The sequence below is a fragment of the Dermacentor variabilis genome, chromosome 6, assembly GCF_050947875.1.
Source record: "Dermacentor variabilis isolate Ectoservices chromosome 6, ASM5094787v1, whole genome shotgun sequence".
In the NCBI taxonomy this organism is placed as follows: Eukaryota; Metazoa; Arthropoda; class Arachnida; order Ixodida; family Ixodidae; genus Dermacentor; species Dermacentor variabilis.
In genome coordinates, this window is record NC_134573.1 from 67,758,807 (window position 1) to 67,780,974 (window position 22,168).

Consider the following 22,168-nt stretch of genomic DNA (forward strand, 5'->3'; position numbering starts at 1 on the left):
TTCTTCTTAGGTGGGATCAATAAACGGCTATAGAACAACAGTATTGCGTAGAGGTCCCACACTCATTCGCTCACTCACAGATAGGCCTCAATGTGGCCGCACAAGGTTGGGGTGGGAAGAAGTAAAGGGGCGAAACGCTGTAACTGTCTTTCGAGTCACGGCAACGACACTGCGCCAGGTAAGAGGAGGTATAGGGCAAGAGTGGAGGCGGGAGAAGGACAGCGAGGTGCGAGCACTGCCAGAGGCAAAAAAATGCCACTGAGGAACGCGCCCCGCAAATGGGGAAGCGAGAGACACGGCTGAGAGCCGTACAGCCACGCGACGCGGAGACGGAGGAGCGGAGAGCAGTGGATCACGCGCCAGGCGGCAAGGAGCGCCCACCTCCGGCACCGTGGCAGTGCCGTGACAGCGGGAGAAGGGAAGGCGAGGGTGTAGTGGACGGTAGCGATGAAAGTCACCGCAACGACGCTGTGCGCAGGGGGCGAGAGGATAGGTGAGACTACGTAATCCGGCTTTGGAGTACAAGGGGAGAGCAAGACACGCGCCGCTTGCGAAAGACGGCAGCAGGAACGCGCGCAGCTAGATCAGTGCGTGGATGATGACCTTGCTTACGGCGAGGGACGACGGCGCCACAAACCGCTGGAACGGGTGCCAAAGAGCCGCGCTCTAAAATGTGTGATTCACTTTGAGCACAGTCCCAGCTAACTAGAGCTATATTCAGTTTCATACATCAGGTGCAACGCTCTGGAAGCAACACAAGTTGTCCGGTCTCCACATTTTATCGCTCCTCGCGTTCCGTCTATATTTCGCTGCGCGCCAGCGGGGCTTGATAGCGCGAGGACGCAAAGGGGGCGGCCGCGACCTACTGCAAATAAAGAAACACAGAAAAGCAAATTGGTGTAAAGAAAGGGGTTAGCAGCCGAATGAGGGCATGGTTTGTTAGTTTAGAAGAGTTAATTGTTATTTTATTCAGATCTGAGCTTACATAAAGAACATATTCAGAAAAATTGGTGAAAGGACGCTGAACTGTTTCTAAATGCGAACGCAGCAACTGCAAAAACTATTTCCAGCCTTCGTAGCGTTGCACCTGGTGCATGAAACGGAGAGTACAGCTATACGTTTCGTGCCGCCTTTTCTGGATCAGTGCCACTATATAAACAGTGCCCACCTACTTTCCGAAGTAACGCATTAAGATCATTGCAGCAACGACCTAGCCACCATGATGGCGAGTTGTGGACGCGTCGCGTTTGTCTCGATTTCTGTGTGCCTATGCATCTACCTTTTCTTGCCGCTTCTTTGCGAAGCTGTTAATGGAGACGCGGAGCCCGTAGTAGTTAGGGCCCCCATCGGCCATATACGAGGTGTCAAACGCCGCGCACCAGACTGCAAATATGTTTACGCTTTCACCGGCATAAGGTACGCTAGGCCACCCATTGGTGAACTCCGATACCGGAAGCCTCGGCCCCAAGCGGCGTGGGGAGACGAGATTCGTGACGCAACGTGGACCCCTCCGTCATGTATTCAAGGAAGCATCTTCTCACCAAGAGGTCTAATTTGGGTGCCGTACGGTAAGTCTCGTTTTGCAACGTGGAGGCGCAGACTGCGTCCTCAGGGGGACGTCTCTGAAAGAGAAAATATCGAGAGTCGCACAAGCAGCGCTATCGTCTTCCTTATTTTAAATTGCAACATTATATTCTATTACAATAAGATTGCCGAATGTCGCTGATAATCTCTGATAAAATTAAAGATCACCGCCCCTTCCAGTCCGTAAAGATGGTCGAACAGCCAAGCTGTGTTAGTTACAGTGAAGGTCACACCAAGCAAGTCAAACTTCGCAAGTTGTCTATATTGCAAATATCTTGTTTAAGCCTTCTTTAAGCTCATTTTCGCATTCGCGGTAGGCAGCTTCTTCCTCAGGAGTACGCATAACTAGTGGTCTTCCCATAGCTGTAGCTGGGATGGAATGTGCGGAACCACTACTCCCAAACTCCGCATATTGATCGAAAGGCCAACCACTGCCCAATGGGCCATGAAAATCCTGTAGTCATTCACTCGTGAACAAGTTTTGGACATATGGATGTCTGTTGGAGATCCATAAAAATCCACCGGATTTACTACGGACGTCAATAGGACGCTTATGCGCACGAAAACTGCCAATCCGACGAACGTCCCATGGCTGCCAGAACCGTACATTCCGACATTTCAGAGACATGCAAAAGCATGCACCTGGCCCTTTCAGTACATCCACCGGACTTCTATCGGAGTTCAGTTATTGAAACTTAGGGACGTTCATTAGGCATGCTTTGTTTTAATTGATTTAGCAGAGATGTATATACACGGTCTCCCGACTATCATGCACAAAGATATTAAAGAGCTATTGTGTTACTCGAAGAAAAGCTAGTGCATAGTTTCCAGGACAGTGGAGTAGCTGCCAGTAATATTTTACTTACTGAGATTTAATTAGGTAATTCTAGCTAATTTTCTAACTCGAGATGTACTGTGCTAATTATCAAAGTGTCAATGAGGATATAGTAGACCGACATGAAAAACTTTCGATAAAATTTTCTGTTGCTCTAGACATGCTACACAAAAGTTTTTCCAAGCGTCAAAGAAGCCCCCGAATACACGCAATATTACCGTGCGACTGGCCGCTCGAGGCACTTTGCGTGCATTCGCGGGCTTTTATTACGCTTGGAAAATTATTTATGTAGCACGTATTCAGCAACAGAAAACTGTATCGGGAGTTTTTCATGTTGCTCTACAATTTTTTCATTGACACTGATAATTAGAACAGTACTTCTCTGGTTAGATAATCACAATTGCATAATTAAAACTTAGTAACGAAAGAATTGCTGGCGGCTTCTCTACGGTACTGAAAACAATATGCGCTATGTTTTCTTCGAGTTCTCTCTTCTGAAATCTTGGTGCATGGAAGATAGGACACCTTGTATATAGTTTGCAACAGACCATATTGGACCCTAGTACCTTCCAGGATTAATGCTTTTGTAGTATTCAATTGCCTGGGTTCTCTGACAATGTACATATGGTGCAACTAGGATATTACAAAGACGCAAAGGGAAGCATCACAGTATGAGGCATAGGGATTTATATCGTCACAGTCGGTAATCTGCGAAGAAGAGGACGCTGATAGTGGCCTTGGGGACGACGAAGAAGAGCTTAGTGTTATAATTGCTACAAAGAGATTGTCTTGAATTCTTAAACATTTTATTTTTGTTCATTTTCTCCAGTTAGCGTTACCAACTTTAGTTTTTAATAAAGATAGCCTAATTTCATCCAAATCTTGGCCAATCCCCCACAGTGGGTGTGCGCCATCGCATAAGGAATACCATACCATAACATACCATCGCTGCTCTACGCTTGCTGGCTCAGCCATTAAAAGTCACCTGCGAGTAGACGCACGCTTCTTCCTTCCCGTAACATCATTGGTGGACGTGCTGGATAATCACTTGCGCAAGACGGAGCTCTGCAGCGGACGTAACCTGGCCGCCATGTCATCTGAGGGAGAGAGTTCAACCATGGCCTCGTCGTCGCCACCGACGGTCATACTGGCCCAGCCTCGCGACCCTGGCATGTTTTCCGGGATTGACAACGTTGACGTCGATGACTGGTTGCAGAATTACGAACGGGTCAGCGCACACAACAGGTGGGATAACAGACTTATGCTGGTTAATATAATATTCTACTTCACGGAAACCGCCCGGGTCTGGTTCGAAACAGACGAAGAAGAGATTGCAAGTTGGGACCAGTGCAAACAGAAGCTTAGAAATTTGTTCGGCAAGCCCGTCGGCCGCTAATGTGCTGCGGATAAGGACCTTGGACCCGTGCGCCGACGTCCACTGACTCTTACGTGGCGTATATACAGGACGTCCTCGCTCTTTGCCGCAAAGTGGATAACAATATGGCAGAGGCAGACAAAGTCAGTCACGTTTTAAAAGGCATCGCGGACGACGCGCTTAACCTGCTTGTTTACAGCATAACAACTGTCAATGAGGTCATTAACGAGTGTCGCCGCTTTGAAGAAGCGAAGAGTCTTCGCATAGTTCAACAGTTTACGCGTCTACCCAATACCGCAGCTTCATCGACGTGCGAAGACGTTTGTCCACCGCGTGAGCCCACCTGCTGCGAGAACGTCGTACGTATCGCTCGGCGAGAAATCGAAGCAGCATCTCCTGCCACGCCAGTGACGCAGTGCTTCGACGATTCCCGGCCGCTTGTGTCTCTAGTTTAGTCGGTAATTCGCCAAGAACTGGCCAATGTGGATCTTCCGTCCATCTGCTTCGCCATCTGCTCCGTCCTGACTTTGCTTCGTCTTCTGCCTCTGCCCCTGTTCACCAGAGCCAATATGGTCCATATCCTACTCCAATATGACCTTCTCGGAGTAGGAGCTAGAGTCGGGCAAGGCCCTTCACTTAGTTGAAATCTGAAACACCAAACAAAGATTTAAGGTTTATGGACACTGTAAGTAAGATTCTACAGAGATTGAATCACAAGATTATGCAGTTTGTGTAGCATGCTTGCTGGATGAGGGTGATTACTATGCAACTGAAGGATAATCACAAAGTTTTTACATCCTCCTACCAATGCTTCCCTTAGTGCGACCTCGAGCTATGCATACAAAACAATCACTTATGACTGTTCGACTTTTGTGTCAATTATGCTTTCAAATAAATTACCTGCTGCCTGCTGTGATTCCCAGTGCTCGGGCGTGTTCGGTGTCTTCGTAAGGAGTCGCTGCAGTGCGTGGCGTAACAATGACTTGATATCCTCTTGACCATCTGCTGCACTGACTTGTTGAGCTTTGCAGCACCTGTAATTGTTTCCCAACATTTACTAAAATTGACGCCATGAATTAGTCTAATAATGAAAATTTTTAATGCGTTCTCTCAAAAACCAAAATTCAATTAACGACAGTCAGGTGCCCCGTAGTCCACATTAGAAAAACATTTTTAAAGAAACCTTAACTCTCATCATTGCTAGTCTATCACACACGTTGGCGCGCTCATCTAATTTTCCTTCCCAAATTAAGGTAGAAAATGCACACCAAAAACTCATGAGCAGACCTGTACAAGATGTAACTGCATAGTACAGGTAAATGTAACTTGAATTCCTTGTGTGCATACATACGCTAGGAATTAAATCTATGGTGCATCTCGCTAAGCGCCTTCATTCGGCATGGCGGTAGCAGAGGGCAGCATCCGGCTTTTATGTTCCTCTTTTCATGGTTACTTAACACATCCACAAAATCAAATGTTATATTTAAGAAAGCTTTTACAGGTGGTTGAATAAAAAAGCTCTCAATCAAACAATCCTAGATTTTAGCAACGCCATCACAATTTTTATTTGAGCACTAATGTGATGGTAGAATGGGCGGTGCTATATGCATCTTCTCCGCTGCACTTGTAATATAGCGACTTGCATTTTCTCACGCTTTCTTCCCTGAGCCAAAGTTCTGGTGCCAATTCAATACTATTTTTAGTAATGAATTACTCGTTATCATACTGTGAAATTTGACGTGAACTACAGTAAAGGGATGCTGTTTAAAGAATCGCGTCAGACCGAGCTATGTTGCTTAACTGGCCTTTATACATGCCAAAAATGGTTTTGCTTTAATCTATGCTTGCTGGCAAAGTGTACGCAAATCCCTATTAGCTACATTCCTAGTTTGAATGTTGCCAGGTCCAACAATTTGTCCAAGAATGTATTTTGCAGAGTAAACAGAATTTCACAGACTTCACACTGTGACAATAAGCAGTTGTTATGTGTGGTACCCACGTTGCATTCTTCGCTGTCTTTTGTCTGCTATAAACTCACCTACCTCACGATTCTTGTGCGATAATCTTGTATTTTAGCTTTGTGTATGGTCACAAAATATGATCGGAGTACTTTAGCAATATTTTTTTACTCATGGCTAACAATCGGCATGCAGTATGGGATTTGCGTTTGCTACGCCATTATTTTGACTTAAATGAACCATTAAAAGGGATTGTGCAATGCTACATTTCAACCACGCAACTTCTGCTAACGGTTCGCTCAGTGCAACTATTTTTCATGACACACAAGCAGAACAATTTTCTGTGAAGTAAACTCCCCTGTTACTTTCAAGGACACCTTACAAAAGGGATTTTGACCTCTGATACAAAGATGCTATTTATTAGTTAGTGCTGCTGAAGAAATGGAAGCACTGTTTGGACAAAATATTGAGTGTGTTTTTTGGCGAGTACCGAAAGAAGGACATGAATTACTATAAATTGTAGATACTCGTCTGTAGCATTTTACTGCAAATAATTGCAAAATTCCAACAATTATATTAGTTCCCAGTAGAACTTATGCTTTATGTCACTGAAATAAAAAGAATAATTATAAAACGCACCAAACTATTATACTTTTTTGTCATATCTGCTACTGCTCTGGCAATACTTAGGGCTGAAAAGCTACGCTTCCCATTCCGACCAAACAAAGAAAATTGGGCAGCAAGCTCATCAGTCAAACAGTATCCATGAATGATTTTTGGTCGACCACTTTGCATCTTTGCCGCCAAGCTGCATAAATTCACGAACCTGCAGAGATATCACAAAAAGCATGCGTCAGACCCGTGTGCATAGTGTGAGAGGTGTAGAAATAAGGAAAGTTATGAGTAAATTAAGCCCCTTATATAATTATGACATATTTGGACTGCAAACAGCGCTCTAGACATCCTGTCTGGAACAAAGCCTAAAACTATGCATTGTTCTTTTGAATATAGCCATATAAAACTACAAAAAGAACAATCATTAGCATAACAAAGTACTGGTGTTTTCTCGTGTCAGCTTTGCGTCAAAATCAAGCAGCTCTTGCAGGCAGTTGAACGGTTGATCAACTAGCCGTGTGCATATTGTCACTGCTGTGGATGGTAGCGTTTCACAAAGTCTGTTGATACTCTCTGCCTGTTGCTGAAGAATAAAGCTTATAGCGTTGAGGAAACACATCTGCAAAACAAGAAGTAATAACCGCACAATACGTAATCTTGGATATCACTGTAGCCAACAATAAAAAAATATATATTGGTGCCATTCTAAAGCACATCCTAAATAATTGATTGTTATATTTATGAACAGTCAATTTCCTAAACAACTTGTAAAAGCCATAGTTCTAAACATGCATACACAGCTCACTGCCACGTGAAGAAGGTGCGCTTTCTTCCACTTCCACTGGTTGATCTGAAAAGCATAATTGCAATAAATTACCATTAAAGGATAACCTCAAGGGTCAGAATTGCATACCGCGGAGTTGGTTTCTGAAATGTTGCCTTCTTTGCTTGCGTTACCTGTAAACAATGCTTGCAGTTGTGCCCACATATGTGACATGGATCACGCACTGACTAACAGGGCAGAGAAACTAAACCATTCAGAAACCCAAGCCCTTTTCCAATTACATTTTTGATCGGCTAAATATTGACCTAAAATAAGTAATAGATTTTGTTGTAGCACTTGCCTGCATCGATAGGGTGTTTATCACGTTCACTCCATGATGAATTTGAAGGTGAAAGAAAGCCTGAAAATACGAAAGGTCTTCAATTCGTAAAAAAGCCATTTCTTTGGCATATTTTCTATACGGAAGAGAAACTGAAAGTGATTCTGTCGAAATAAATGCTAATCATTGCCCACAAAGTACAAAAATGCTGCTATGCTTCTCATTTTACTATGTGGGAGAAAGCGCACCTGCTGAACATCGCAGTGAGTAGTGTATGCTGGTTTAAAATTACCACTTTTACAAATTGTTTTACAAATTGACTGTTCATAAATATAACAATCACTTATTTAGGAGTTATTTTAGAAAGACACAAATATACATATTTCTTTATTGTTGGCTACCGTGACTTCCAAGACTGCATACTAAAACCACAACCACACATGTACACATGTACACATGTACACATGTACCATGTGGATGTGAGCGCTCAAATATTTTTGTTTTGCTTACGTCGCCTCAACCATGCAGCCGCACGTACAAGCGAGGACTGCCTCTACTTGAATGTGTGGACCCCGAACCTGAACAAAACGGCAGCCCTTCCAGTCATGGCTTGGATACACGGAGGAGAGTTTATCCTTGGCTCTGCAGCCATGCATTTGGACGACGGTGGAAATCTAGCCGCCCTTGGCAACGTCGTGGTCGTCACCATAGCTTACAGGTACTGAGATTCGACCGCAAGGATGTGGCAACCATTTAAAAGCTTGGGGCGCTGCACGGTTTATGTTCATTGCACAGGCTATGTCACGCAGAGAAAGAGCCATAGTGTTGCAACAAATTAGGCGGGAGCTTGAAAGATAAAGAAATGTTAGTGATTTAAGCATGTCGAGTTAGGTTGGTTTTTCTCATAACAATAGAAAGTGTAATGTCCAGAAATACAATAATTTAAGAGACGCATGTTTCCTCAAAATAAATTTCTTTACTGACGATATAACTTCCTTCGTTGTGAAATAGCTATCCAAGCCAATATATGAGCACATATACTAATAATGAGTGACTTTCCGGTACCGATAGACACTGCGTACCCGTAAGTCTGAGCAGTCCCTCGAAGGGAGCAGGTAGGAAACGTCAGCTATCGTGTTGAATCTATCGAACGCTAGCCGCTTGTTGGCGGATGTTTCGTGGAGCACCAATGCTTGTAAGGATACGAGTGTTATAGGTAGCTGGCAATCTAGATTTTCTAGTGGTTCCGTAACTTGTTTCTAAAACGCGAGCAATTTATTCGATTAAAGGCGAAAGAGAGGGGCTGTGGCAAAATCTACCAGGCGATGGCACAATGACAGAAGGTCGGTGACCACGGTGACGATGCTGACGACGATGACATGACGATGAAAGCACGACGACTTTTTCGTGATGACGATGGCAGCGGCATATTAACAGCGGCACCAACATTGCGACGACGACAAAACTACGAAAGGATGAGAACTAAATTACGGTGGCCATTTTGGAAGGTGATACACTGAAACTAAAGGCTACACAGGCAACACAGCACAAAGGTCAGGATTGAGGAACAAGAATACTTCATTATGTGGATTCTTCAAGCTTCCCGACTTCAGTAGGTGACGGCGTCCACGGCGTCCGCTGAAGTTGACGTATATTCTCAATTTCAGATTTCGGTTATGTTGCGTGAACTATACTGTATTTGGATCAATTTACTCAGCTGATTTTTCACCCATGGCATGTTAAAGTCTTTTCCGTTGGAACCTGAGCTGGTCTAGAAGGTAGTACACTTTGTAAACTGGTCCGCTTTCGGACCACTCCGCTTTGTCACGGGCCATACCGTAGGGTTGGCTAGTCGTATAGTCGTAGGGAAGAAATACCCCACTGGGGGAATTATTATGTAGTAAGTGAGAGTTCGACGGGAACCCGCCTGGTGGGACGAAACATGACAAAGAAAGACGTACGCCGAGCAAGTAAAACTCTAAAAAAAAAACAAGACGTTTCGGCTTCCGTACGGCAGCCTTGTTCACAATGGTGCGAAAAAGGCTGTAGTGCCTGTTTAAATAGATCTCAGCATGTGGCGCAAGCACCACGCGTAAGACGGCGGGAGGGTTCCTTCGTTTTGATTGACCGTGTGTCCTGTTAATTGTATCCCGAGAGGCTCCAGCAGCAGGCGTGGTTTCCAGTTTCTTTCTTGGCCGATTAGGCTAGACTTCATCCAGTCAATATTGTGCTTAGTCGTTGCTGCGTCATCTGGCAAGGCATATGAAGCCGCACTTCTCTGATCCACATCGTTTTGATGTTGGCGCAGCCGCTGTTTAATGTTGCGTGCCCTGCCGATGTAGACGCGATCGCAATCCGCACAGGGGATCTTGTACACAACGCCAGGAAAGGCTTACTGCGGCCGCTTGTCCTTCCCACTGACAAGTGCGTGCCGCAGTTCGCAGACAGGGAGGCGGGCCACCTCGACGTCACATTCACGCAGCTCGCGTGATAAGGTCTCGCTTATCCCAGGCACGTAAGGAATGGGAGCGCGTTTCTTTTGACGGGCACTGCCAGCTTGGAAAGGGTTGAACAAGCGGTGCTCTACAGCATTCATGAACGCAGACGGGCAACCGCTCGTCGAAAGATCTTTCCAGAGTGTCTGCACGTCGGAATACAGTGCGTGTCATTCTTTGCAATCATTACTTATGAAGCTGCTAAGCACGAGGTCGTGGGATCGGATCCCGGCCGCGGCGGCCGCATTTCGATGGGGACGAAATGCGAAAGCATCCGTGCACTTAGATTTAGGTGCAAGGTAGAGAACTTCAGGCAGTACAAATTTCTAGCATCCCCAAGTACGGCGCGCCTCATAATCAGATCATGGTTTTGGCACTCGAAGCCCCAGAATTTAATTGTTTAAATTAGTTATGAGCTATACTACACCTTTGAAGGTAAGGCTGTCGTACTTTAATAGATAAGCCTCTGCGAAGAACAGCACGCACACTATGGTGATCTCCCCAGTAAACTCTTTTTTGCAACCAATAATATTGTGTTTGGTAAATCGAAAAAATGTTGCTCTAGTGCTTTTTTTAATGCGAAAGCGGTATATGCCCCATCAAGGGGAAAGTCCGGCGATCGTTGTAGTCATTCGATGGTACCAAAACTCTCCTGACCAAGTTATGACGTCACGTTCCTGGCGCTGGACCTGCTGTGGCTAGCACTACGAAATCCCAGGGTGAATAAGGTGAGATTTGAACCGAAAGTTGCTCATTGAAGAGCTTCATGCGCAGCGGCCATTGACTAATGCAGGTGTCGAGGCTGAGACCAAACAGATGAAGATAAAGGCAGAAGTTTTGAAGTTTCGCCTCAACGAAAGGCAACCACAAGGCTCGCAAGGCTCTAGTTACTGTCAGGATTTGAGCGTGTTGCCATTCAATGAATGTGTTAGTCCCGCAGAACTCAACAATGAGCACGGTAGCAATCTTGTTGCTGACCTGCAAGACAGATGGAGAGTCTTTAGGTGGGCTGTCTCCTCATGAAGTGTTGCATCCTTGTGAGCAGCACACTAATCTTGATTTAAGAGTCCAAAAACACTCAACACGTGGTTGCATGTCATAGCTTGCACGCGGCTAAGGCAGTCGCTAATATCAGTATTAGTGATTACGCCGACAGCAATTTTGTTGGGCTTACAGAGACCGGCATGAAGTCTCACGCTGGGATTTATTTCGTTGAAGAAACAGATAAAAAGCTCCAAAACACTTTATTCGATGAATATAATACCTTCAGAGAGGCAGCTAAATTTCAGACTGCCACAGACGCAGGAGATTTCGGTGGCAAGCGTGAGGATGTCAAAGCTTGCTCCAAGCAGACTAAAGGCTTAAAATTTCAAAGGAAGTCAAGCACTTTTGAGAGTTGACTGGCAAGCACACATGGCCGACGTGTGGTCCGAAAGTTCCTGGCATCAGAAATCGCCTGCGGCCACTAATACAATTCTAAACATCCCGTGAGAAATTCGAAAAAGAAAGCATGTTCGTCGGCGCATATATCGAGACAACTGTACTGTGAGACACACTATAAAAGTAGAACACAGAAGTGCAAGAGCTGAACGAGCACTAAGCACTTACAGCTCTCAAAACAACGCCATCAGAAGGAATACGCTCGTGAGACAGGGCATGCTCGTCGCTTCTTGCCGAGACAGGTACTTCAGGCTCAGCCCATATGGTGCGCTAATGCCCGGCGAAAATTCGTAAGGTACAAGAGAAGTGTTGTTTTTCTGGAGCGTGGTGCCGTAAAGCTTAAGCTAGCCTTAAGCAAACGCATTCATGCTGCCGTGTGTGACCCGTGCTTCACGAAAATACTTTTCTGTTGTCGGGAACATATCATTCCATTTTATTCGTACTTTGATAAACGCTGTAAAGTGCCCACTTTCTGAATTACTTAAGCGTTATATTAGCCGTCGACTCTGTGTGCAAACTCCTAAGTTCTGGAAACCTTGTAAATGATCTTCGTCACATTTTAAGCGCAAGCTTGGTGTCCGTCGTGAGTCGTGATGTAAAAAAAAATGCTTTGTTGCTAAGACTGTTCGATCGCTTTAAGTGCATATGAGTGATCGTCCTGTGTAGCCTTCATGGAAAGTGTTTGATTCCCTAAACACTTCTTGGAATGGGGTCTAACGTGGAAAAGGGGCTAGCGACGCATCCAAAACGACTACGACACACTTTCAATAATATATAAACACGTACAACGCGACACGTCAGCGTTCCCAACAAGGACGGCAGTTCGCTGCCCGCGCACTCAGGCGTACAAGAAATAATAAATCAAGAAGAAAACTACCAATGAGCAAGCACCAGAAATCACGCAGCGAATCGGCAGATAACGCGCGCCTCATGCAACCAATAAAAGGCGAAGACACCACGTCGGCAGACAGACCGAGCTAAGCGGAACAAGGAAGACGCGTTGGCTTGGATCAGACGTCAACGTCCGGGAGGCCAAAAGCTGTCGGAGGGACCAGTTCGAGCGCCAAGGCACGAGGGGGCCCGTAAGCGACACGTATTCCGATCCCTTCACCCAGCAGACGATCAAGACTCTGCGAGAGCTCGCCTGCCGTCTCCGCTCGTACAGTTCGTTGAGCGACGCAACACCCACCAAACTGTGAGTGCGTTGTGGTAATCGCTCTGAACGCTGTGTAGGGACCCTTGGTCTCGCTTGGTCTCGCTTGCCCCGATGCCCTAAGCCCTTGTATCATGAGGCACATATAGTATTTTGTATGTTTCAATATATGTTTGCGTGCGCTGATCGTTGCCATTCCTTCCTGGTTGCTTTCGGAGGCGTCTCTGAATCACAGAATTAAGCCTGCTTCCCGAACCACCTTGTAACATACGATATGAGTTATCAACAGCGCACAAAAAAAAAGACAACTCATGGAATACTGGCGTCGGGTACTGGCAGGTTTTTCCAACTTTACCATGCTTGAAAACCTCTCCGAGGAAGAGCAAACGAACAGGCACCTAGACAGAGTAGAGTGGCAGCCTGCGGTACAAATTCTTTGCTTCAACAGCTCGGAACCTGGTCACAAGATATTATGCCAGCTAGCATATGAGATACATCGGTGACTACCCCTCCCTTCGGAAACACAACCTCAGGAGCATCTGAGCTGGAAACACAAGTCCATACCTTGCATTACGGGGGTAAACAATTAGGCAAGGAGACTATATACGACTGCCGAACACACAGAGGAGCTTGCTAACCAAGAAGACACAAACAAATATCAGGCACATGTAGTTCACTGATGTCGCAATACCAGTGTGACAGTAGTATGGCACCACATAAAATTAAACGCCATACAAGTGGAATCCATTCCGGAATATCCTAAGCCCAGAAAATCTTAACTGAAAGCAATCAAAGCAGCATTTGCAGTGCACATTTGCAGACTACAACATCCTGCATGCCTGCACGGACTCACCGGAAACTGTCTAGGCCTGCACAGCACAAAAGACTGTCATGTAAATCAAGAGATTGACACTCGACTTGGAAGCATATGGCCAAGAAAATAAACTACAAGTTACATAGCCATGCAGATGTTCGAAGACACAAGCGGGCTCATGAGCCTGACATAAAAACTGAAAACTGGGCAATTGCCGTGTACTCATTATTGACTACAGCGCAAAAGAGAGATAACGGATAAGAATGAAGCGCTCTGTGTGTTCACTTCACTCTTGTATATTGTCTGTCGGTTACGCCGTAATTAATGAATTCATGAGACTGCACAGGACAAGACCAATTCCCACGCCCAAGACACCAATTTCACATCAAAATCTATGCACACACACAGACAGACACACACACACACACACACACACACACACACACACACACACACACACACACACACACACACACACACACACACACACACACACACACACACACACACACACACACACACACACACACACACACACACGCACGCACGCACACACACACACACACACACACACACACACACACACACACACACACACACACGCACGCACGCACGCACGCACGCACACACACACACGCACTTTGCGAGGGCGCGTAGCATGAAGCCGTACCAACAGGATTAAACCAGAGAGGCATGATGGCTAACTTCCAACTGAGTTTCATTGTGAAAATGAAGCGATCTATAGTTTCCCGAAAAGAAAGACAGAAAGAAGGCCAGGTAAAAATTGGTGCTTGATGCAACGAAATATAAATAAAAATGTTACCGAAAGAAAATACAGATAAAAATTGCAGGACGCTTAAGCTTCGCCTTCAAGAGTGGAACGCGACAGCGTTCCCGTCGACCCGCCAAGGGGTGTAAGACAATGGGCTACGGCGCAGCAGCAACTACGCGCCCCGCATCGGACGCGGTGAGCGTCGAGCAACGCAGCGTTCGGCGCGACAACGAAATGTGCGCCTGAGCAAGCGACGCATGCCTGAGCCTTAGAAACAGCTCGTTTCTAAGGCAACACCGCGTTCACTAGAGGCGCTTTTGTACCGCTTTGAAGCATCTAACTCGTGGCGGGTCGACGGGAACGCTGTCGCGTTTTAACGCGATAGCGTTAAGGAGCTCGTGTCGCAGAAAAGCCGGTGTCGTCGGCGTCGGTGTCGGTGTCGGCGTCGGCGTCCGCGGCGTTGGCCGTGAGCGATAAATCACGGCAGGCACTTCATAAATAAAAAGCAACTTCCAAGATGGGCTGGGTGGGAATCGAACCAGGGTCTCCGGAGTGTGAGACGGAGGCGTTACCACTGAGCCACGAGTTCGATGCTTCAAGCGGTACAAAAGCGCCTCTAGTGAACGCGGTGTTGCCTTAGAAACGAGCTGTTTCTAGGGCTCAGGCGTGCGTCGCTTGTCCAGGCGCACATTTCGTTGTCGCGCCGAACGCTGCGTTGCTCGACGCTCACCGCGTCCGATGCGGGGCGCGTAGTCTCTGCGCCGTAGCCCATTGTCTTACACCCCTTGGCGGGTCGACGGGAACGCTGTCGCGTTCCACTCTGGAAGGCGAAGCTTAAGCGTCCTCCAATTTTATTCATGAAGTGCCTGCTGGGATTTATCGCTCACGGCCAACGCCGCCAACGCCGACGCCGACGTCGACGACACCGGCTTTTCTGCGACACGAGCTCCTTAACGCTGTCGCGTTAAAAATTCTAAGTGCATGAAAAAAATCATTACAATCACCAGTCGTGCATGCCTGCACTTTTCAAGAAACAGGGTTATTTTTCCAATAGACAGACTGACAGCTTGCTTATGGAAGCACACTCTTCTGGTTCCATGCCATTGGAAAAGGTAGTCGCGCGCGCAGTAGGTGATCACGTTTTTTCCCCCTGGACTTGTATTGTATTTGTATTTTCTCGTTTTCCTGTTTTTGATTACGTTTGGTTTCATCAAGCACTGCTTTTTATAAAACTTTCTTGCTCTACTACCTTGTGGTAAACTTATAAATCAGCACATTTTTTTTACAACAAACCTTTCTATTAGTTATGAGTTAGCATACCCAGTTATTACTGCTTCACACTATACGCTCCTGAAACACTGCCCAAATAAATATTTTACAAGGTACGCAGAAGTATCAAAGAGCCACAAAAGCGACTTGTCGCAGTCTAAAAAAGTAAACAATAACGTGGCTACAAACGGCACCCGGGAACACATAGGACAAACAAGAAAAACGAGACGGTCTAACAACCGAAGTTTCATGTACATGCCGTGTAAACGCGGCCTGACAAGCAATAAAGCGAACATACACAAAAAGAGGAAGTAAAAACGAATGTTTGTTTCCTGACTGTAAATGCATCCATCTCAAACGGAAGACACGCTGGCACAAGATTCTCCCAGCGTTTAACAGCGAAGCTGTTAGCCTTTGGTTGGTCGAGATTTTTTGTGCCCGTCAGAAAAAAAAATGAACCAAAGAAAAGTGCACATCTCCTTTGCAATCAAGCATACCACACACAGCTCAGTATTCATTTCAATAAAGAAAAACACAAAAGAATCGTCAAAACCGCTTGACGGATGATAAGACGCCTATGAACAATGCGAGGCGCGTTCCTTCTCCCGGCGTTATTCCAGCTAAACATTACGGTTGCATAAGCTGCTCCCGTGGGAAAGGGGCAACAGCAGCAAACGAATCAGTAAGCGACGTCACCAAACTTCATATGTAAAAGGGAAACCTGTCTACCAACTCATTCAGTTTACTGCAAGACCGCTATGGGTATAGACCACGCAAAGTTAAGACTTCCGAAGAGCAGCGTAAATACTATAAGCGTCGAAATGTGCCAAATCGTGATGCTCAACAATGTGCCGCGGTGTCGTAGCCCCCCCCCCCCCCCTCCCCAAGGCTAGGCAGAACAATAAAACCTTTCATATTGCCATCGACGGCATCTGAGAAGTTTTTTAACAGCTTCCTTGGCCATCCACTTTCGCAGTGTCGGGATGGCGAGTCACTTTTTTTAGATGTACAGCTTCCATAATTTCTCTAAGCAGGTGATCATCAAATCTGCACAGAATACTAGCTTATTCCTTTGCAATGGACGCTCGGATGTCGAGACATCTGGGTGTGTATTGTTGATGAATAAGCTAGCATTCTGTTCAGATGGGCTGCCTAGAGAAATCATGGAAGCTGCAGATATGAAAACACTGGGAGAATCTTGCGTCAGCACGGCCTCTGTTACGTTTTCAGAGATGAATGCGCTTCCTGTTGGGATGTCTACGGAGACACATCAGTTTTTCATCTCCTTTTTGTGTAACGAACTCGGCACGTTCAATAAACTTTCATTTGTTAGAGCGTCTTATGATTGTCTTGGTCTTTAGCAGAAAGGAGTTCATTCTTTTTTCTGTTATTGTTTGTTGAGTATTGTATAAGGTTTCGCCCTTCCGCCTTTTGTAACTGCTTTTTATCGCCCCTCACCTAATACTTCGCCCTTGGAGTCTGCGAGGTATATAAAGAATAAATAAATGCACGAGCACATGTAATTCTTTTCTCAGCATACACCTCTCACTATCCCTCCCTCAACAAACGTCACTGTGTTGATGTCTCGCAGTGCGTATCCACATTAACTGCCGTTTGCATTTTGTTACAGTTTGTTAATAGTCTAGTGCAAAAATATTACATGACATCAAGGTTGTGCCTTATGCGGTGCATAAACAAACCCTGCAAAAAATGACACATTGGATTGCTGGAAATAAGTGCAGTTGTATATCGCACTAGCTTTAACAGCATTTAGCTGGCCACTTGGCAAAAAGTTCACTTGGCATATATTCCAACACGTGCGCTGAATCTGCAGTTTTTTTTTTTGCTGAATAATGTGGTCGTTAATGCGTGGCCACATCTTGTAGATATGAAAGCAAAGTTCAATAAATTACTTTGTTGGAGCATATTTTAAAAAATTCGTGCATCACTACCTTTGCAACCCCAGAACATGATACAAGTACACACGCTATAGGATGCGGAAGGATGCTCAGGACAAACTCCCGCAGTGTCTGAATCCTGAAACTTATGAAAGTGAACAGTTTCTTCTCATGGCTGTTAATAAAAGGGAGAAAGAAAGCCTAATTGTATTCATGAAACAAAATCGTATTGATAAACTTAGAGATATTCTTACGGGATTGTTGGGAGTATAAAAAGACTGTATTTACAATATATATATGCAAGCAGTACAGTTAAATATGGCTGACCAGCAGCACGCAGCAGCCAGCCATCTCGCGATCTTCTTCCTTCCTCTTCTTTTGTCCTTCCGTAACAGGAGCCCCGGGTGCTGAAGCGCCGTCTTAGCACATGGTAGCCAAAGAATGGCAAGCGAAGTATGGCTTCAGACGCGAAACGTGGACGATGTCAAGAGGCGGCGGACTTGAGGATGGGTCAAACTTTAATGGCCGAATCTCGTAATTGACGTCGTTAACTTGACGCAGGACTCCATTAGGCCCTATGTAGCGAGAGAGAAGCTTCTGGGAGAGGACGACCCGACGACATGGTGACCAAAGGAGCACTCAAGCACTTGGGGAGAACTTACCATCGCGATGGCAGCGGTCATAACGCTCTTTCCGTATATGCTGCGAGGCTACTAAACGACATCGGGCGACTTCATGCGCTATGTGAGCGCGATCGATGACTTCACGAGCGTACTGAGTTGCAACACGTGGCACGGAAGAGAGGATGGTGTCAAACGGCACTGTGAGGTCGCGACCATACAAAAAATAAAAGTGTCAATATCCTGCGATGTCATGTCGGGACGACTTATACGCGATTGTCACGTAGGCCAGCGTGGCGTCCCAGTCGCAGTGACCGTTGTAGACGTACGTCGACAGTATCTAGCTTTATGAGTATTCGGTTGAGACGTTCCGTAAGACTGTTCGTTTCTGGGTGGTAGGAGGTGGACGGCTTGTGTTCAGTGGCACAAGAGCGAGGAGATCGTCGACAACTCAAGACAAGAACGAGAGGTCGTGGTCTGTAAGTAACTGTCGAGGTGCACCGTGGAGGAGAATGACGTCTTGGAGGAGAGAATCGGTGACGTCTGTTGCGCAACTAGTCGGCAATGCCTTTGTGATCGCGTAGCGTGTCGCGTAATCAGTAGCGACGGCGATCAAATTATTCCCTCTAGTCGTCGTCGGAAACGGGCCAAGAAGTTCAAGGCCTGCGCGAAAGACATGTTCAGATGGAACCTCAATTGGATGGAGTCGTACGACAGGTGGCAGAGGAGCTTTCTTCCGGCACTGATACAAATTGCAAGTTGTGACATAACGGCGCACAGAGCGGTAGAGACCCGGCCAGAAGAACCGACATCGTACGCGGTCGATGTAGGCAAAACTCCAAGGTGTCCCGCCATTGGTGCATCGTGAAGTTGTTCGAGAGCGACGGATCGCTGATGACGAGGAAGGACAAGGAGAAACTCAAGGCCTTCAGGGTTCATATTGCGGCGGTAAAGGAAGCCGTCGTGTAGCATGAACATGCGGCACGTGCCGTCGGTGCTGCCAGATTGCACTCCGGCGATGATGGACTGCGAGGATTGGTCGCAATGTTGTTCAGCGTGCATGTCGGCCACGTCAGTAAAAGCCGTCACGCAGGTCACCGGATCATGCGCAGCAGAATCAGAAGCATCCACGAGGTGACGAGGGAGCAGTCAGCGTCCTTGCGGAGGCGTCCTGACTAGTAATTTACAATAAATGAAAATTACTGGAGCCGCGAAGCCCAGCGACAATGCCTTCCTGCCGGGTCCCGGAGGGAACACAACCAGCAGAGTGCGTGGTGGTCTGTAACGACCGAAAACGTGCGGCCGTACAAATATGGCGGGAACTTGGCGACAGCCCAAACTAAAGCCAAGCACTCCAGCTCGGTGACAGAGTAATTTCTCTCGGCAGGTGACAGCAGGCGGCTGGCGTAAGCTATCGCGCACTCGGTACCATTCTGTCGTTGGGTGCGAACAGCGCCGATGCCGTGGCCGCTTGCGTCACTGTGGATTTCGGTCGGTGCAGAGGGATCAAAGCGGGCAAGTATGGGAGGGGTGCTCAGATACCCGACGAGAGCGGTGAACGCGTGAGGCTGCTCCAGGCCCCATGAGAATGGCGGGTTCTTCTTTAGAAGATCTGTCAAGGGCCGAGCAACGTCGGCGAAGTTTTTGACGAAGCGGCGGAAGTACAAACACAGGCCGAAAAAGCAGCGCACGTCAGTAGCAGAACGTGACACAGGGAAACTACGAACGGCGCGAGCTTTTTCCGGATCTGGTTGTACACCGGATGCGTCAACGAGGTGTCCCAGCACTGTAATCTGACAGCGTCCGAATAGACATTTCCTGAAGTTCAGTTGGAGGCCGGCTTTACGGAAGACCGCAAGAATGCCAGCGAGCCGGGTAAGGTGGCTGCCAAACGTAGGAAAAAAAACAATAACGTCGTCAAAGTAACAAACGCAGGTGGTCCATTTGTAGCCTCGTAGAAGAGAGTCCATCATGCGTACAAATGTCGTAGGAGCATTGCATAGGCCAAAGGGCACGACTTCGAACTGATATAAACTATCCGGTGAGATGAAGGCCGTCTTCTCGCGGTCTACTTCATCAACTGAAATCTGACGATATTGAGCTGAACCCTGGACCCGCTAGAGCGGTGGTGTTAGAGGAACTAAAGAAACTATCTTCTGGGCAGTCCAAACTTTTCTCGGAAGTCCAGAATCCTAAACATCAACTCCTGGCAACTAATAACGCCCTGATCGAACTCAGTAAACGTCTAACAAGCGTTGAAACAAACTGCCAGTAAATTGAGCCCTTGAGGCAGCAGTTCGGAACCGTGCAAACCGACACCGCTGGGACGGTCCAACGGGTTTGTTACCTTGAAACTCGCCTTGATGATGCCGATACCAACTCACGGCGCAATAACTTCATCTTTCATGGCAGTGCGGATACTAACAAATCAGAATCATTTGCTCAGTTAGGAGAACTGATCATTCGGCTGTGTTCTGACCACTTAAGTATTTCCCTAGGGCAAAGAGAAATCAAGCGAACGCATCGCCTTAGTCGATACATCCCTGGTCGCAACCGGCCAATCATTGTAAAACTTTCCTTCTTTAAAACAAAAGAAGCCTTCTTGTCGAATGGCCACAAGCTTAAAAACACTTCGTACAGCATGGGTGAGGATTTTTCGAAGCCGGTACAGTATGCGCAAAACCATCTAGTCGTTTTTGCACGAAGCCGGTCAGTTGCTTTTTTTTCTTCCCTCTAAAACATTGAAAGTGCTAGATCTTTAATGGAGCATCCCAATCCGTGAAAAAACTATAGCTACCGCGTTGTCACCAGCACTCGTCTCTACGTACCCTGCCGGCCCCCGAGAATCTTTTTCAATCTCAGTTATTTTTACTGACACAAGAAGCTTGCTTCCGAAAAGAGAACAAGTATTAGATTTAGTACTTTCGTCTGGCAGTGATCTACCTATACTAAAACATGGCACATGGCTTACCGATGATATCGCTGACAGTGAAGTTCTGAGTGAACTACCAAATTTCGATGCTTTTCGTAAAGATAGGCAGGGTACTCGGGGCGGTGGCGTTCTTATAACTGTAAAAAAAAACATGTAATATGCTCCACAGTCCATGTGGCCACGGACCTAGAAATTCTATGGCTTATCGTTCGTGCTAATCCGCAGCTACTACTTCTTGGTGTCTGTTATCTTCCCCCAACAGTAATCCTGACTTCACCCGCGATCTCAATAACACCTTGAATCATTTACCAAAAAATTCCCGAACGCTCGCATCTTGCTTTTTGGGGATTTCAATTACCCACACATCAATTGGGCAAATTATTCTAGCACAGTTACGAGTATGACAGGAGCTAGAGAATTCTTAGATATTTGCCTTAATTTTGACCTCTCCCAGATAATGACAGAGCCAACGCGTGCAACTCATGGCGCTGCTAACATACTAGACCTCATACTAACCACTCATCCTGAAAGCGTGTCCTCCATTAACTACCTGCGCGAAATAAGTGATCACAAACTAATTCATCCTGTTTTCTCTTTTTCACTTATGACCTAAAGGGCATGACTTCCAACTGATATAAAATATCCGGTGTGATTCGGATTCACAGCGGATCCAGCGATTCGGATCAGAAAACAATCCGCCTGTACAAAAAAGGAAATTATAACACTATAAACCACGAACTGGTAGCATGCTGTCAATCATTTGAATTAGGTTTTGAAAATCCTCCATACAAGAAAACTAGTTGCTCTTCCACAATAAGATGACTGACCTCATTGCGCAGTTTATATCAACAATATTAAATCTTACTTCGCTCTAATCGCAACAGACCGTGGTCCATGAACGCACTATAGACAGACAGACAGACAGACAGACAGACAGACAGACAGACAGACAGACAGACAGACAGACAGACAGACAGACAGACAGACAGACAGACAGACAGACAGACAGACAGACAGAGAACTTTAATTACAAGGTCCTGAGAAGCTTTGCCCTAGGGCAGAGCTGCGGGCCACTCCCACGTGGGGACTGGTAGGCCGAGCCTAACCGTCGCATCGTGGGCTCGCTGGACAGCCCAAGGTCGACGTGAAAGGTCTGAGCTCTGGATGGATGAACGCACTAAAAAAACCGGAAAACAAAAAGAAACGTCTCTTTCACTCCGCTAAACTAAGGCCAAGCCCTACCTCTTGGGAAAAATGCTATGTATTTAAACGCGCCTACTTTATACCTATCCGGACATAGAAGCA

At 46.4% G+C, this 22,168-nt stretch overlaps 1 protein-coding gene across 1 annotated transcript in view; it reads left to right on the plus strand.

Moving 5' to 3' along the window:
• Positions 1-22,168, plus strand: part of LOC142586164 (cholinesterase 1-like) — a 47,256-nt gene that overhangs the window by 5,501 nt on the left and 19,587 nt on the right. The window contains exon 2 of the mRNA XM_075697417.1: positions 7,999-8,188. Within this exon, the coding sequence (XP_075553532.1) occupies positions 7,999-8,188 (190 nt within the window). The remainder of the gene's footprint in view (positions 1-7,998; positions 8,189-22,168) is intronic.